The sequence below is a fragment of the Calliphora vicina genome, chromosome 1 (assembly GCF_958450345.1).
Source record: "Calliphora vicina chromosome 1, idCalVici1.1, whole genome shotgun sequence".
Taxonomy (NCBI): domain Eukaryota; kingdom Metazoa; phylum Arthropoda; class Insecta; order Diptera; family Calliphoridae; genus Calliphora; species Calliphora vicina.
This window is the reverse complement of record NC_088780.1, coordinates 27,554,607-27,574,192: the sequence shown is the minus strand read 5'-3', so window position 1 is coordinate 27,574,192 and position 19,586 is coordinate 27,554,607. Positions and strand designations below refer to the sequence as shown.

The following is a 19,586-nucleotide window of genomic DNA, read 5'->3' as shown; positions in this document are numbered from 1 at the left end:
AATGTTGGAACAAAATTAACATATTTTGAGAAATATTAAAATAAAAGCTCATTTTTACTTAAAATATGTCCATATTTACTTGTATATGAGTTTTTGTCTTCGTAGGATACCGTTAACCTACTCTTAGGTATGAACAAAAAAAATTAATTTTTTTAACGGCAGTTTCAAAACTCCATTTTCAAATTTTTAAAAATTTTGTTAAACAAATTTCAGAATTTTTTGATCATCTCATTGGGATTTATTAAGAGTATAATAGGGAATTAAATCGTGAAAAAATTATGAAAATATCTCTTATAGTTTTTCCGTACCTGCGATTTAAATTTTGAAATTTTCGAGAAAAACCAATTATTTGGCAATTTTTAGGCCAATGAGCTCTATTTTCTTACTCTTATGAATTTTAAGCAAAACTTAATTAGAATATTATAGTCCAGATAATTCTAAATATACTCTGAAACTTTTACTAAAATCGGAAGACGTTAACCCTTAAATCGTGAAGGTCAAAGGTAAAATTTTAAATACCTCCAACTGCATACATAATTTTTAGGTTGATATATATGGGAGCTATAACCAATTATAGGCCGATCTACATAGAATTAGGTATGGCGATTTTGATATATATGGGGATTATTTCTGACGAATTTCAACTTAATAGCGATACTTATAAGATATTTGTGCTAATTTAAGTGATTTTCGGAAGTGAACTTTATATGAGGGCTATGGTCAAATATGGGCCGATCCACAAAAAATTTAGTGTTGTGATTCATTTAGCACGAAACTTATTGTTGCTGAATTTTGTATGGAACTGCAATTCTGAAGGCATTTATAGACCATGGAACCATATTTAGGGAAGAAATTTGTATGGGGGTTAGGAGAAATCATAAACTGATTCTTATAACTTTCACTAGAGTTAGTCCTTTTATTATAAAAATAACGTGTTTAAAATGTTATGGTATTATCTGCAATATATTTACACAAATAACCAAAAATATGTGAAAATTGTCAATTTTTTTTCTCAGATTTTGGTTCATAGCTCTGGCTCTACTGAACCGATTTTGCTGATTTTCAATACCAAACTGCTTAGGATAACAGTAAACTTATTTTTTGCAAGTATACCAATTTCGTTTGCGTATTTTGGACGTGAGCGTGTTTTACACAGACACACAGACAGACGGACATGGCTCAATCGACTTAGAATTTCATAAGGATCCAGAAAATATATACTTTGTTGGGTCTCAGATGAATATTTCTAAATGTTACACACGGAATGACAAACTTATATATATCCTCATTCACCACTTGTGGTGGTGGAGGGTATAAAAAGATTTAAGTCACCCTTTCGCCCAAAAAACAACAAAAATCTACTACTTTTTGAATTTTTTGACTGAAAATCATTAATTTTTTTATGCATAATTGATATTGGGCTGAAATCTTTTGTATATTATTAGCAATTTAATTGTCTATCTAAATTCGAGTCCATTCGGTCCAAAACCACGGCCTATAATTTTAAAAAAAGTGGATTTTGAAATGCCTATAACTCTGAAATTATGAGAGATAAATATCACAGGCAAACCTGACGAGCACTTTCCAAAAATATAAAAATCTTTGAAATCGGACGGAAAACAAAACAATGGAATGTGCTTAGAAATTTTATATATCGAAGGTACCCCAATTAGATCCCATTTTAATAACGAATACTCCTTGGCTATGCTCATGTCAATTTTTGTTCCGATCAGGCTAGCGGTTTAGAAATGACAGAATTATTTTTCAAAAATTTTGATAATACCTCACTGTGCAGTCCATCATAGAAATAAAATTTTGTGCTTTATAAAAATCAAACTTGTTCCGAATTCCTCCGTTCATAACTTCATCAATTGCATAAAAACTCTAAAAATCTTTACTTTCCTAAAAACATTTTAAACATATCTCCTTCAATCCTAGAGAATAACTGGATAGTTCCCAATCAAGTCTAATATAATCACCCCTATCGTTAAAAACATGTGAAATTTATGTTTTAATGAAAAATCCATTTCCCTCGAAGGAAATTGCTATCGTGATATTCCCATGAACTTTTCATTCACAATAGTTGATTTTGTTCGTAACAGCTATTGTTTATTGTTTACAAAATTCCATCTAAAATTTTCACAACATGGGGAATTTTTTCACGTGAACAAATTTTATGGACGAAAAATGGGAAAAGGGAGCATATATCATGTGAAATATTGATTCGTGATGGGGATGATTGTTCCTTCATATGAGAAAAAAAAAGCGAAATTATTGCTGTGTAAACTTAATAATTTGCTACAACTTTCATTGCTGTTTAAACATTTCTGGACACTTTTATTTTTTTCGATTGATACAAATTATATTCCCTCAAAACTACTTCTTCGTTTAAAATATGTACCTTCGCAAGGATATTTTGTCATTCCGTTAGTAATATCTACATTTTTCATTTGCGACCCCACAAAGTATATATATTCTGGATCGTTATAGATAGCGAAGTCGATATAGCAATGTCCGTCTGTCTGTAACTTTCAAACATGATTCATACATCGATACATCGGGAATTCTTCCGGCTTGGTTGCTATTTAAAATCGGCCCATAAATGGCTGAGATATAAGGATAAACCTGGAACAACCTCGATTTTTGCTCAATTTGTTATGTATATCTGGATTTCTAAGCCATTAATATAGACAATATTAATATCTAATGATAGATATTTCAAAGTCCATTGCAATACAGGCTATAGTAAGTTGGACCTACAAATGGGTCAAAATCGGGAAAAATATTTTTTAACCCGAATTTTTGATTTTCATCAAAATTTTTTTATTTTTCTTAAATTCATTTTCCAAAAAAAAAAAATTTTTAAAAATTAAAAAAAAAAATTTGGAAAAAACTTTTTAAAAAAAAATTAAAAAACAATTGGAAAACAATATTTTTAATAATTTAAAAAAAAAATATGGGGGGATTTCACGTCAAGTGAACCAACTTTTAAAATCGATGTATTCCGATCGGAATGAAATTTACACCAAGGTTAGACCTATTGGATAGTAATTCAGACACAATTTTTCAACAAGATCGGTCCAGAACTCTCTGACATTTGACATTTTGGCCAAACATGTGATTTTTCTCATCCATGTAACTTGTTTTTAACTTTTTTTTCAAAATGGTTTCTTTTTTTCTTAAAATAAAGCTTAGATAGTTTCCTTGAAGACCTATTTGGTCGCTTAGTGAGATGCGAGTTTGATATCTATCAAAAAAAATGTTTTGTAACTCAAAACATGCAATTTTTTACTTTTTTTGCAAGATTAAAAATATTGTTGATTTTTTTTTTTCAAAATGGACCCTTTTTTTAATTTTTTTTATGCTCAAAAGAAAGCTTGGATATATTCCTTTCAGACCTATTTGGTGGCTTAGTGGGATGCGAGTGGGATATCAAAATCGAACGTTTTTTTCCAAAATGGGCATTTTTTAAAATTTTTTTTTTTACTCAAAAGAAAGCTTGGGTCTAGTCCTTTAAGATCTATTTGGTCGCTTAGTGGGATGGGAGTGGGATCTATAGCAAAATAAATGTTTTGTAACTCAAGATATACAATTTTTGATTTTTTTTTGCAAAATCGAACTTTTTTTCAAAAGGGGCCCTTTTTTTATTTTTTGCTCAAAAGAAAGCTTAGGTCTATTCCTTTAAGAGTTTTTTGGTCTCGTAGTGGGATGCGAGTGGAATATCTATCAAAATAAGTATTTTGTAAGATAAGACCAGTGTTGCCAGGAGATGGCGAAAAAAGAAGCTATATTGGCTTCAAAAAAAGGCCAGAAAAAGCTAAACCGCTTTAGAAAAAAAGCCAAAAAAAAGCTAAAATATTATAAATTAAGAATTTTGGTTTATATTTATTTTTAAATAAAAAATTAGAAAATATGTTCATAAAATTCATCTGCTTTACTTAAAGGAAGTACTAAAAAGTTAAATACTAGATTAACCATGTCAGAAAATGGACATTGTTGGTTCTATATTTGTCCATTTGTAGTTCAATATATTCTGCCCCTGAGCCTTAAACTTCGTAATTTTATTAGCACTTTAATTTTTCACTATCAATATGACATAATATATTTTTTTTGGTTTTACTACTTTATTATCAACGGGAAAAAAATTGATTTTGCGTAGAGTTTTCATGTGGTAATCTTTGTCGCAATTGCTCAATCTTCACTAATTAAAACGTTCTTTATTTTATCTCTCATTCATCAAACTAAGGAGTGAGATCGAAAAATTCTTAACATACATATATGTTTATAAAAAAGAAACCACTAAACTTACAGCTTTAATTTTTTTTTTATTTGATTGAAATTATTATTACAATTTACAAAAAAAATTATTTTTATAGTTTTAATCACTAGTGATGAAATTTTGAACCTTTTTCGGAAACCCTTCCATTAACGTTTTTATAGTGCTTTCTGTCACTTTGCTCGAACATGTAGTCCATCTCCGTTTAAAATCTACCACACTTTTGGACACCTTTTTTGTACTCTTCAATTCTCTTTTAACAAGAGCCCAATATCTCTCCACTGGCCTTAGCTCCGGGCAGTTTGGAGGATTTGCCTCTCTTGGTACAAATACCACATTATTGTTCTTGTACCACTCAAGGGCTTGTTTGCCATAGTGACAGGATGCCAAGTCAGGCCAAAAATAAGTGGACACATTATGAAGTCTTATGAATGGAAGCAGCCTTTTTTGTAAACATTCCTTGATGTAAATTTCGGTATTTATAGAGCCCGTTGTAACAAATGAGTGGCTTCTTTTGCCGCAACTGCATATTGCTTGCCATACCAAGAACTTTCTGGGAAATTTTGTCTGCTTTTGGGTCCTAAACTTTTCTTCAACATTCCCTCGAGCATCAGCAACATAAAATTTTTGACCTGGAAGTTGCGAAAAATCTGCCAGAACATACGTTTCGTCATCCATTATGCAGCAAGAATATTTTTTTATAAAACTTGACTTCAATTTCCGTGCTCTGTTTTTGGCCTCTAAATTTTTAGTAGCGTTCCTGTCAGGAACTTTTTGAGCCTTGTATGTTTTTAAACCTGCATTAGCTTTAACTTTTCGTACCAAATAGTCCGAGCACTGAGCTAACCGGGCTGCTTTCCTACCGGATGTGTTGGGAGCTCTTTTGAAAATGCGTTCTATTTTTTTGGCTTTAGAAACATCATGTGGACCATTCCTTCTACCTGAACCAGGTTTTCTATCAACTGACAAGTTCTCCCGGTACTGTTTAATAACATTGGAAACAGTTTGACGGCAGACCTTTGTATGCTTGGCCAACTTTTTGTAAGACCAAGTTGGGTTTTGTTGAAAATATTTAATAATTTCAGTACGCACTTTTTTCTGGTCACTCATTTTAATCAGATTAACAAAAAAATTAATATAATTGACATTACACATAATAACTGACATGTTTTTCAAAGGTAACTTGATCAAAAAAAAATTCAAATAATACTTGGGTTAAAAAATGTAATGAAAAACGTGTGTTAAGAATTTTTCGATCTCACTCCTTAGTATGAAAAATGTGTCAAAAACATTAAACAATTTTCAATTGGCGACGATAATGGATCAAATTCCTTGAATTTTAAATCAGAAAACAGCAAATGATTTATTTACTTTTTGTACTTTGTGCAATACTGGTTTTAAAAAAAGATGGTACGCCAAATTATAATCAGTGTATTAATTACTTAAAAGTTTGGCTTTTTAGAATTGCTGGTTTGACGAAATTAAAACAAAATGGGTTTTAACTCGAAGCATAGATCCACAAGACGTTTAACGGCTATTGATCGCCATCGAGTATCACAAGCCTTCAAGAGTTTGTGGGGCTCTTGTCCATTATATAATGATGAATATTATATGTAATAACAATTTTGTCTTGAAAGAGAATTTGCTAGACATTTAAGCTTTCAGATATAAAATACTCTATTTCATTTTGAACCACTTGATATTGGCAATTGTTATTTGTTCTTTTAATACTGCACAATTCTTGAGTATGTTGAAAAGCTAAATGAAAATCAGTAATGAATTAAAATGAAAATGGTTCACAAATATAAATTTAGCCTTTTTATTTACTCTTTAGTCTCGAAATTTTTAGCCTTTTTTAATTTCAAAAAAGGCTATTTTGAAATTAAGAAAAGGCTAGAAAAAAGCCACGAAGCTAAAACCAAAATTTCGAGGCTAAAGAGTAAATAAAAAGGCTAAATTTAGCCTCAAAAAGGCTAAACTGGCAACACTGGATAAGACATACAATTTATTTGTTAGAACATTTATTTTGATACTATCCCACTCGCATCCCACTACGAGACCAAAAAGCTCTTAAAGGAATAGACCTAAGCTTTCTTTTGAGGAAAAGTATCCCAGGACATCTTCGATTTTAAGCGTAACTGGACCACCTTGCCCGAAATGCTAACGGAAGCAACTATAAAATCTTTAATGGGATAATTTCCGGAATATTTGTCAATATTTTAATAATTTAAAAATATAAAAAATATGCACTTAAAAATTGTTGGTATTGTTTGATTTCAAAATTTCATTAAAAAAATATATGTATATGAAGTAAATAAAATATTGAGCTCATAAATTAAAATTGGTTATTATAGGATTAAATATCGATTTTAGGGAATTTGGCACTACATGAAAATAGTTAGATTCAATTCATTTTATTATATTTAGCAATAAATTACTATGTGTATACTTAAGTTTTAATTTTTTTTAACTAAATCTTTGTTTTAGATTTCCGAGTTTCTTAGACAATCATAGCCAATTGATTTGTCCCATCTTTTAAACTGCTTAATACTTCAAACTTTTTTAAGTAATTAGTGGCATAATCAGCCCAATTATGAATAAAAAATTCCGCGGGAGTTTGTTCCCCGGGATTTTTTTCACATTGAATTTGAATAGGAAAAATGAGAAAAGGGAATTTTTATTCATAATTGGGCTGAATATTTTACATTCTCAATCCATGTGTCCCAATGTTTATAGGATCCCTACTGAGGATGTACACAATAATTCTCCTTTTTATCATTTTAATAATGTTTCAAAAACTCTGTGAATAGCGTATAATTTTTTGGTAAAAAATTGGAAAGGATTTTGGAGCATTCATCATGTATCTAGATTAACATCTGAATTCGTCTTCTAAAAATTTAAATAGAATTATAAAAGAGCCTTACAATAGTGGAATGATTAGTTCTATTTAAGACTGCGGCAATTAAAAACAACTTTTTGTTCAAGTTTTATCACTGGGACTCAAAATACCGTGACATTTCCTATGTTTCTTCCTTTCTCATCCATTGTATCGTTTATCGATATCCACGTATATACTTTTTTAACGATTTCTTAATAAATTTTTTTACAAGTTGTGTAAATATATCAACGAGTTTTGAACGCGAGATTTTCGATAGATCTTAATATTCTGAACGTCTGTTGAATACTTGTTTAATTTTACATTAGTGGTAAACTATTAATGCCCAAACATAACTGTCTCAATCTCAAGCTGACTAAAATTCCTTCTTTTAAATGTATCCAACAATTTTTTAAGAAGTTGCCCATAATAACATACAATTTTGGAATTTTATTTTATTTTTTTACGTATTTTTACTATTTGTTAAATTTTAATATTTGTGTGTATATTTTTAATTTAATTGAAATATATGGAAACTAAGCTCCCTTAAATCAACGAAAACTCTATGAATATAAGTGATTATGGGTACTCTAGTTTTTATTTAAGTAACTTAGGCCAATTATCATTGGACCTTAACAAAATAGTAAAATATAGAAATAAAAAATTACAATACAAACAATAAAATTATATTAGGAAAATAAAATAATGAAAAATAAAAGAAAATATCCAACAAAAATATGCAGTTATGAGTTAAATATGCTATAAAACGCAAAATATGCTAAAATATGCAGTAAAGGGCAAAATATGCAAAAATATGCACTAATAAATCGATGCCAAAATTCTTAAAATTGTCTGAAATGGATAAATAACTAACTCATATGTTTACACGACGCACGGAAAAAAATATGATATTACATATTTTTGGTTGCCCTGTTTATGACGTATTTTAGATCAGCTGTATTGTTTTCTCGAGAATACATCATCATCATAATTTGATTAATCATCATCTCGCCTTCAAAAAAACTAACGTTGTTTTTCCTCGTGTGTTTTTTTCAACACACTCGTACATATTAATTTGTATATAATTACATTAGACAACAAAAGGTGCTGTAGTGGAAAATATATTGAAATTACCTATGTGTGGAAAACCACACATCAGGGTAAACAACATTACTTTTTAAATATTTCAATAACAAAGATGAGGGTTGAATTAAAGATATGCTAGAATAGAATAATAGAATCTCCACATCAATTTAGAACAACAGTTATATGAGTGCGAGAGAGAACTTAATAAAAATTAATTGAATTTTACATTTTCTACTTGAATCTACTTAAATACTACCCAACAAAAGTATTAAATTTATTTGAGTTTAAAATAATCTCAATGAGTTTCATTATGTAAAAATCTTGTAGCGTTTTTTCAAGTATTTTGTATTTTGTTTTTTGGAAAATCATCAAAAGATTATACCTCTTCTATATGATTGATTCAATTTATTGAATTTTCATTTTTTTTACCTTTTATTTTCTTGAAGATATTCATTTCATTTCGTTTAGTTTTTGTATATTTGTGATTTGACTACCTTCATGTTAAAAGATTCAAAGTTTGACACATTAATTCATTGACCTGAACCATCAATGATTGTATATTACTTTGATTGAATATTCAACAATTCGTGCATGTGGAGGGGTTTTACGTTTTTGAGAGTGTTTGTATATTTTTTTCTTTTAATTTTTTTCTTTTACATTTATATGTACATATGTATGTACCTTTTTGGCATTTTGATTTTAATAGTGATATGAAATATATTACAATATATTTGAGATGATTCGTATGCTCTCTCTTCCTCTCTGTCTCTTTGGTGGTACTTCGTGTAAGGTTGTGGCTTAAAGAGAGCAATATTTGAATATGTTTTGTTTAAAAGAGCATTAACTGGTTTGCTGTTGCTCTCTCATTATCTGGCTCTCTTGTTGAAGTTATTATTTGTATTTGCTTACATTCGGTTTACCCTGTTTTAACACCCATCACATGTGTTGTTTCTTTTGAATAGAAAATGTTTCGTTAAATATTCGTTAAACAGCCTTTACCGTTATAAATGAGCAATTCAGTTTTATTTCTTTGCTCACTTTTTCTCCCCCAAAACAAATACACTCAGTTCAGTGTATGAACGCATTGTATTAAAGAAGAAGCTAAGAAAAAACTTTCGAACTTCGTGCAGAAACGATGGCTGAAAATGAATGAAAAATCCTTTAGTATTGAAAAGGTCGTGGTTTTGTAAGGTTCGTCGTTCTTACATTAAAACGGTTCTATTTATTGAAATTAAAAAAAAATAAAGAAAAAAAAACGAGCGACGGTTAAACGAAGTAACGTTTACAGTTTTTCTTTAAGATTTTAAAAGAAAAACAAATAATATCAAACATAAATAAATGTAAAATAAAATCATAAAAAGAAATATTGAAATTTCAAATTGTTAAAAATAAATTTAAAGGAAAATTCTTTCGTGCTGGTCGTAAAACAGCAAAATCTTTAAACATACATATACAATTTCCTCAGTCCTGTATACTGAATGATAACGACGGACGGTGTGTGGTGTAACCCAAATTCGTGTGGTTTTGTGAAAATCTATTAATGTTTATTTTTGGGTGGTCTTGGTGTTTCTCTACGTTTTTGTTTTAGTTTCCTTACGAAAGATAATGATTTTAATATGGCTTTGCGCCATTGAATTTACCAGTTTTACGCAAAATTAAGCATTTCCGGCTAACGCGAGAAGCAAAAAAAAAAACGTATTAAAACCATAAGAAAAATTGTGACAGGAAAATAATAATAATAAAAAAAGCAAAAATCTTTACAAATATTACAAGCTAAAAGAAATAAAGAAAAAGTTCAAGTTACATACAAAAAAAAGTTACAAAATAGTGTCATTTAAAAAGTGTTTAAACTAATGAAGTATAAAATTTAGCACGTTAATAAAAAAAGAGCAACAACAGCTTGAGAAAAACATAAGGAAAAGTTTCGTTGTCAAGTGTTTAAAAAAAAGTTTGTTACACAAAAAATATAATTGAAAATAAATATATCAAGCCATAAATTAAATGTTGTTGCTGCATAATATAACAACTTATCATACATTTTACCTAAACACACACAACATTAAAATGTTGTTTGGCCTTTAGCTTTTAAACTAACTGTTTGTTTTCTTCAATCATGCTTATGGCTCCAGCCTTTTTTATGGCTCTATAAATAATACCTTAAAAAAAAAACAACAAAACTCTAACAACAAAGAAATTTTTACGTTTAAATCCATAAAAAATAAAGAAATATTGATAATATATAGCATACTTTTAGGCCATTTTAAAAATAAATTTAATACTCAAATACAAGCACTCTACAGCTAAGACTGCTGCTGTTTTATAGCAGTTACTTATTGATTTTTTTCCTTACCTTAAAGCCATAAAAATCAAGTGAAGTGTTTTTTTTGTTCATTTTCAAAAATAACTGAAAAATATACCTTTATAAAAAGTGTTTTATAATAATTTTTTTGGTATTTTTTATATTTTCCTTACAATTTCTGTTTAACCTCTGGTGCCAAGACTTTATTTATACTGTTTACCTTAAATACACTTAAATATCATCATAAAAATGTTAAAGTATTAAAAATATTTTCAAAAGTATATAAGAAAAAGTGTTGAAAAAAATGTCTAATCAAATAACCCAGCATAAATTAACCTGATTACTTTTATGGCTAACATATAACAACCACAAAAAAAGGATAAATACCAAAACGAAGAAAACAAAATTTTAAGGCAAAATATTTAGAATATAAATTCATGGAAAAAAGGTAAGTTATTTAATTAGAAAATATAATATTGGTAAATAGTAACAAGAAAAATTTAAACGTTTGAAATTGGGAAGAATGTTTGAAATTATGTAAAAAGTGTTTAATGTAAGCAAATAAATAAATCAGGTTAAAATTAACTTAATACTCAATAGAACAAGTAAGTTAGTAATAAAGTGCTGCATACTTTAGGGCATATCAAATACATAAAGGATTAGATCTTATGTTATAAAATGAGTTGACAATAGTTTAAACAAAATTTTAAGGAAATATTCAGTTTTCAAAATTGGTTTCTTTGAATATATACCAAAAGTGTCTCAAAGTAAAATGAAATGAATTACAATAATTCAGTAATTGGTTGGGCCTATTTTTGTAAAATACAAAAAACAAGTCCTTTTTACATATAAAAAACAAAAAAGTGCAAATGTATAGCCTACTTAAAGGATTATAAGGAATTTTATCTATCTTGATTTCTTTCTGGGATTTTTTTTTTAAATTTTAGGTAAAACTAATGACAAATATTTGAAGAAAAAGACGTCACCACTAAATAAAATACATTTGAATTCTTTTATTTATTTTAAAAACTTACTCTACTTATGATGATGCAAAACAAAACATTTAGTTTTATTTTATTTGATGCTGTTTGATCTTACAAATCAGTTGTAAGGGTAAACACGTCAAACAAATTTGTGCTAAAAAAAGTGGTTACGCTTTTTTGATAAAATATTTGCCATGTGTGACCCTACCTTAATTTGAACACATTTTACAAGCGAAACTATGAAAGGTTATTCAATGTTCGTATTTTTAATATCAATAATGTGTAAGTTATGAATATACAATAAGCTTTAGAATAAGTAGAATATTCGTATGTAAAAATTCAAATCAGTTTTAAAATATAAGACATTTTTAAAAATTTAATAAGGAAATGTAAGAAAAAATAAAATCAGTGTTTATTTTTGTGGTTTTTATTTTTACAAATAAAGCTTAAAGTAATTCTCAATCACTCTATGGTATTTTTTGTATAATATCATTAGTTTTTCTAAATCCTTTTGGGAAAATGTTTCCTGATGCATCCAAAGTTGGAACATGAAAAAATTGTCATATTTTTTACGTTTTTTTTCCAAAAAAGTCCCTATATTTTTTCTTTTGTAGAAAAAAATGTTCTTCGGGACTATATAAAATTTGTATATGACCCGAAAAGAGAACCTAATGCAAAAGCGTTTAAAGTAAAACTTGGCTCACTTAAGTGGACCTAGTCGCCAGACTTATACAAATTTTTACTTATTAAAAAAACAAAAAAAGGCAAAGCACCGATCCTCGAAAAGGCATCATGCTTATATAGCCCTATACATTACTCAAATACGTGCAGAGTTATTTTGCTATAACACGGTAAATAACTTCACAGTTGGGTATTTTCTAAAAAACTCAGTTTTTGGAATACATTTTCCCCGTTTTAGGAATTTTGGTATTTTAAAATAAAAAGTGTCAAAAATTGTAACGCCATTGATTTAAGGACATTTGGATTTACACTATTTCCAATTTTTGATATATTATCCTTAACAGTTGAAATTTTAAATTAATTAATTTTTGTTCATGAAAAATCCCTATATTATAATTTTTTAGTTTCTAAGATAAATGACGTCCGAAAAATTGATAAAATTATTTCACTTCACCATGCTATTAAGCTTCAAGTCCTAAGGTTTTCAACAATACCAACCACTTATGCAAAAAGCTTATATTTATTCACCAGGAGCTCCATAAACCTTGCTCCCTTTTGAAAAATTTAAAATTTTTTTTTACATTCCATGCAAAATATGTTTTTGAAAAAATCGTAAAAAATATGGCAATTTTTTCATGTTCCAACTTTGGATGAGATAAATGTTAGCATGTTATTTTTATTGTTTTCGAAATTTTATAGCAAATATAGATAATATTTAAAAAAAATGCGAACCTTCGTAGGCCCGCCATATCTAAAAAACCAAAAAAAAGATCGAGCAGAATTAAAAAAAAATAAATAAATAAACCTAAATATCTCTTGAACTAAAAGAGATAACTTACATATTATTACATATATTTTGTAAATGTCCTTATGGTCTATTTACATTTTAAATTTCAGCTCATTCAGATCATACTTGAATTTTTGGAGATATTTATAAAAATTGTCAGACCCGATATGGCGTGCAATTTTGCTATTTACAACTTTTGTGTCTTTGGTGACCCCCAATGAAATTTTACGGCAAAAAATTTCGTAAAATATTTTGGTCCTTAAATGTCCTTTCTGAAAGGACTTTGTACGATGAAGAGCTTTTTCTTCACCGGCAACGATATAGAGCAATTCTGTTTATTTCGAATTGTTGTCTATATGTTGCTGAAAAGGTTTGTTGGGCAGTGATATAAACCGAAACTAAAAGAAATTGCGACCGTGGTACCGACAAAATAAAAGAGGAGATGATTCTTGCTTGAATTCAACTATGACAATGTTTTCTTTATTTAAAATTAAAGTTCTTAAGCCTAACAATTGATCATGTAAATAAGGGCTACACTGTTGTTGTTGTATGTATTATTATTTGTCTCTCACTTCCAATGTACCAATTCAACTTATTACTAATAAGTATGTACCTATATGTATATGAATGTATGCAAAAACAAAATACTAAATATATTGCATTTTTAAGAACAACAACAACATACTTGTTACAAGAATTGAAGTGAGAAACATATAATAAAAACTAACGGGTCATTAACAAAATAAGTTACAGTGGTTAGTATGAACAAAAATGCTAACAAATTACAGTGACAACAGTGAGACAAAAATATGAACAAATTTAATACAATAAAAAATGGAAAATAAAACAAATGAATCAAATGAATAATAACTATAAATAATAACAATAAAGATTATTAGTAAATATGATACGGTGACCTAACATTCCGGCCCCATTGAAAGGACACTTTCAAGAAAATAGTAAAGCCAGTCTGTGGATAGGGCGACGTATAATTCCCTTTGTTGTTTTGATGTCGACAACTCGAACTCGATCATCTCTACCACGAACAATATTGATGATTTTACCCATGAGCCAACGCTGCGGTGGTAAATTATCTTCTTTAATGATTACTAGGGAGCCAGTACAAATATTTGAGTTGGTGCTAGTCCATTTATTGCGGGTCTGGAGCTCGTTTATGTAGTCGTGGGACCACTTCTTCCAAAAATGTTGTTTTATGGCGCTTATTCGGGCCCAATACTCAAGTTTATTGATTTCAATTGGAGGGACATCACGTTCTGGCAAACTGCGTAAGGGAGCGCCTACCAGGAAATGGCCTGGTGTAAGGGCTTCAAAGTCACTGGGATCGGATGATAGGGGCGAAATAGGCCTCGAATTTAGAATTGCTTCTATATCAATCATTGCAGTTGCAAGTTCCTCATATGTGAGCCTTGTGTTATCGAGGGTCCTGGTTAGGTGTCCCTTGGCCGATTTGACGGCCGCCTCCCACAATCCGCCAAAATGTGGTGCCCTGGGGGGAATAAAGCGAAAATTAATAAATTGATTTGAGCAATAATTTATTATAAAATTGGAATTTTTAGGATCAAAAAGGAACGATTTTAGTTGAGCCAACTTAGAGTTTGCACCAACAAAATTGGTGGCATTGTCACAGAATATATCTGTGGGTAGACCTCTTCGTCCAATCATCCTTTTAAGAGCAGCAATAAAGGCATCTGTTGATAAGTCTGATACAACTTCTAGATGGACTGCTTTAGTTGCGAGACAAACAAAAACAGCAATATATGTCTTGTATGGTACCTTCCCTCTAATTCTTAGGTAAGTGTTTACTGGACCACAAAAATCAACAGCACATCTGGCAAAGGGCCTTGAAGGGTTAAGTCGTTCTACGGGCAAATTGCCCATCATTTGTTGAAGCAACCTTGGGCGATAACGAATGCATTGTGGGCACGAATTAACGATACGACGACATAGGTTTCTTGAATTGATGATCCAAAATCTCTGGCGGATTAACGACATTAAAGCCTTGGGTCCTGCGTGGTAGTTGCTGATGTGTAGATGACGCACGTAACAGTCGACGAAATGATTTTTGCTGGGCAAGATTATAGGGTGCTTTTGACCTTCAAAAATTGCTGCGAATTCCAAGCGACCACCGACTTTGAGCAAGTTGAATCCATTTGATGAATCGATGAAGGGATTGAGACACTTTAGTGCACCTTGAGGATCGTTTTTCTTCAGAGCTCGTTGTATATCATCTTGAAAATGATGTTGCTGTAGATTAAAAACTATTCTGAGCAAGGCGTTTTCTAATTCTTGGGGCTGTAAAGAATCAGAATGGAAAATATTAGTTTTTGTTTTTTGAGAAAAACGGAGCATCCACGCAACAATACGAATAATTTTTAAATATGAGCTATAATTTTCAACCGAATCCAGAATGTAATTAGATGTTGCTTCCAGGGAGAGTACAGTTTTGCGTTTTTCTCGGTCGATATCTTGTTGATTTTCTATGGATAGTTGATCTATTTTATTAGGAGGCCATTTACTAGCACCGAGAGTGAGAAATGCTGGTCCATTGAACCAGATAGATGAAGCGAGTTCTTCTACAGTTGAACCAGGAGACACGATATCAGCAGGATTAAAATGCGTTGGAACATGTCGCCAAATACAGCCAGTAGTTAGATCCTGAATTTCCGATACTCTGTTGCCAACAAAAACGGATAACGTAGAAGAATGTTGCTTTAACCAGTGAAGAACTATTTGAGAATCTGTCCATAGAAATACTTCAAGATTTGGTATTGCGAAAAGATTTTTGACTTTAGAGTATAATTTAGCCAAAAGTTGTGCGCCACAAAGTTCAAGTTTTGGCAATGATTTTCTTTTCGTCGGGGCAACTCTAGACTTGGCAGTAAAAAGACGAACAGAGACATTTCCTGAATAAGTTTTAACACGAAAGTAGAAACAGCATCCATAAGCGCGAATTGATGAGTCACAAAAGCCATGAAGTTGAACTGATTGAGATTCAGCAGCGAGACAAAAACGAGGGATTTCAAGGGAATTTAACGTTTTGAGATCAGAAACAAAATATTCCCAAGCCAAATGTAGTTCTTGAGGGATAGATTCATCCCAGCCAATTTTGAGAATCCACAATTCTTGCATGATGATTTTGGATTTTATAATAAGCGGAGCTAAGAGTCCTAAGGGATCGAAAAGTGATGACGAGAGCGACAAAATTGTTCTTTTGGTGATTTTTCCATCAATTTGAACTTTAGGTGTAAACGAAAATAGAAATACATCTTTTTGTTGATCCCAAGTAATACCAAGAGCATTGGTCACAGCTAATTCATCAATATTTAGATCTTTTATAGTTTTGTCGTCTTGAAAACTTCTATGATTTGAGTGCCATTTGTCCAATTGAAACGAACCACGAATTAGAATTTCATTCACCTCTGTCTTAATTTTAGTCAATTCTTCTATTGAATCTGCACCACCGATAAAATCATCAACATAAAATGATGACTTTATAGTTTTTGCACCAAGTTCGAATTGGTCCATGTACTGGTCTGCGAGATAGTGAAGACTTTTAATAGCTAGGTAGGGAGCAGCAGACATTCCATAGGTAACTGTATTCAACTGATAAGTGCGAATTTCTTCTTCTTCAGAATTTCTCCACAAAATGTACTGGAATTTTCTATGGGAAGAGTCAATAAGCACTTGCCGATACATTTTTACTATATCAGCTGTTATAACGAAACGATGAAGACGAAAACGAAGTAAAATTTTGTACAGCTCATCTTGAATCGTTGGACCAACCATAAGAATGTCATTGAGAGACCTTTGAAATGATGACGGACAGGACGCATCGAAGACCACCCTTAATTTTGTTGAAGTACTATTAGGTTTGAAAACACAATGGTGAGGGATGAAATAATGAGGCTCATCTAAGCGGGGACTACGAACAAGACTCATATGTCCACAATCTTCATACTCCTTCATAAAACTCACATATTGTGATTTGAGATTGCTGTCACGAGCAAATCGTCTCTCTTGAGATGCAAATCTTTTAAGAGCCATATTTCGCGAGAGACCTAAAGTGTCAGCGGATTCTTTGAAGGGTAATTTAACAACAATTCTACCGGAAGATTCACGATGGACAGTATTATTGAAAAACGATTCACAATCAGCTTGTTCTGGAGTCAAAGTATTTGAGCCAGATGGAATTTCTTCGATTTCCCACAATCGTTGTAATTTTAAATCAACTTCCTCTTCTATCGAGAGCATACAAGAAGAACCAGTATCGTTCGATTGGTTTGATAAATAACGACCAGCTACAATCCATCCAAATAGAGTTTTATGTAATTTTGGCAAATTCGGACCAAGTTTAATTTGACCAACTGACAAAATATCAAAGAAAGTTTCTGTACCAATAAGCAAGTCAATTCGTTTTGATTTGAAAAAGTTTTCATCTGCAAGCTGAGTATTTGGGGGCAAATTCCAGGTTGAGACGTCTAATTCAGCATCAGGTTGATAAGAAATATGAGGTGTGACACAAAATGAAAGGGACACTTCAAAATCAGTAACTCGAGATTTCACATTTGTTGACGACCTATATTTCGTTTTACTATGAGTATTACCAATGCTAGCGACTTCTGTAGTTTGTTTTCTACGAGGCAAGTGCAATTTTTGAGAAAATTCATCCGTAATGAAATTCAATTGAGAGCAAGAATCCAACAAAGCACGTCCGAATTGATAGTGACCTGTAGCGTCACGAACTAGAACCATGGCAGTAGCAAGAAGCACCTGTTCCGGTGAGGATTTTTCCATATGAGTATGGACCGAGGCATGAGAGTCATTCAAGGCAGCACGAGAAGTAGATGGTTCAGCAGTCGGGGACGAGGGCCTAGAAGCTGACTGAGACCGATGAAGCAAACTGTGATGCAAGCGAGAACAAGATTTGCACTTGAATGTAGAGGAACAGCTGTTAACTTGATGCCCTTTTGACAAACAATTAAGACAAAGCCCTAGTCGTTTGACATTTTCAAAACGTTGACCGACATCCATATCTTTGAAGCGAGGGCAACGAGTAATTGTGTGGTCAGTTTTTGTGCAAAGAACACAAACACGTTTCGAAACCGAAAAAGAATAGCCAGTTTTTGAGCTTTTATATTTGGACTTACCAGATTGATGATTGTCAGGCTTACGGTGGGCCACATTTGTATGGCTGGTGTCAACCGATTCCAAAAATTGGCAATGCCTTTCAAGAACCTTGGAGCAATCATCCCATGATGGCAGTTCAGTGAAATCCAAAGAGTCTTTCCATTTTCTTTTTGTCTCATCATCAACCTTTTCCAAAACTATGTAGATCAGCATCGAATTAGCAATGTCACTATCTGAGCCTAGAGACAAAAGGGAGCTATAAAGAGCAGAAACATTATCAACGAGACTTCGTAATTGTGCGCAATTGTATTTGGACATGGCTGGAAGTTCAAATAGAGTGGTAATATTTTCCATAAAAATCAGTGAACTATTGTCGTAACGCGTTTTCAGCCTTTCCAGAGCCTTTGGGTAATTTTCATTAGTAATCTGGAAAGCCTTGACCGTTTCCAATGCTTGGCCTTGGAGGCAGTTCAGCAAATGGTTAAATTTTTCGATATTCGATAGACCAAACTCACGATCGATAACTTGGTTGAACGACGTTATAAAATTTTTGTACTCACTGTACTTACCACTAAATGTGGGCAATTTGAGCTGAGGCAATTTATTGTTGTTAACAGGAAAACAAATTGTAGAGTCGGACATGGTTGTATTGTGGACATCCTCACCAAGTTGCGCTTGAATATTCATCTTCGCTGCGATGTACAAGTCTTCAATTTCGGGCCTACCATTGTCATCAGGATCATATTTCTCAATTTGGGTTTGATACGTCAGTATCTGCTTGAAATATGACTCCAAAATCCCCAAACGGCACTTCAACTCGGCTGACGAAAGTGTCTTACCTTCACCCCTTCCATTGGCTTCAACTTGGTTTTTGATGCGGGTTATACTTTTCTTAGTATTAGCCCGTTGCTGCTTAACTTCTTCCAAAGTCATCTCGAAAGTTTCAAAAAGTTGGGTTAGGAGAGCCAAAAAATTTCCAAAAAGAATTCACAAAATGGAGACACAATTTGTGATTAGCACTGTAATCGACGCCAATAATTTACGCCAAAAAATGATTATATACAAGCCTTATATATTTATTTTATATATGTACCGCAATATTGCGAGCGACAAAAATATTGATGTACAGAAAATATTACACTATATACTGGAACCAAATAAATCACGCACTGTTTATGTATTTTTGTATATAACGATAAGCGGCAAAAATTAAAGTCATTTATTTATTTTTCCACAAAAACTGTTTTTATGTACCGAGCCAACAAATTTTATATTTGGTTAGATTAAATCTCAATTAATGCAACTGTAATATGTTTATGCTTTAACAAAAATTTATTTTTAAAGAGCTCACAAAAATATTTTTAATTTATATGTTTGTTCAATTTATGCCACAACAATTTGTTCCAAAATGTTTTTAAATACACTGTCTCTTAATTTTTCACAAAAGTTTT

General features: G+C 31.2%; 1 protein-coding gene across 1 annotated transcript; it reads right to left on the bottom strand.

The window, feature by feature from the left end:
- Window positions 1–13,935: 13,935 nt before the first annotated feature.
- LOC135962080 (uncharacterized) lies at window positions 13,936–19,068 on the bottom strand. Its single transcript, XM_065513853.1, has one exon. The coding sequence runs from the start codon at window positions 19,066–19,068 to the stop codon at window positions 13,936–13,938; it is 5,133 nt and encodes a 1,710-aa protein (XP_065369925.1).
- Between the last annotated feature and the right edge of the window lie 518 nt (window positions 19,069–19,586).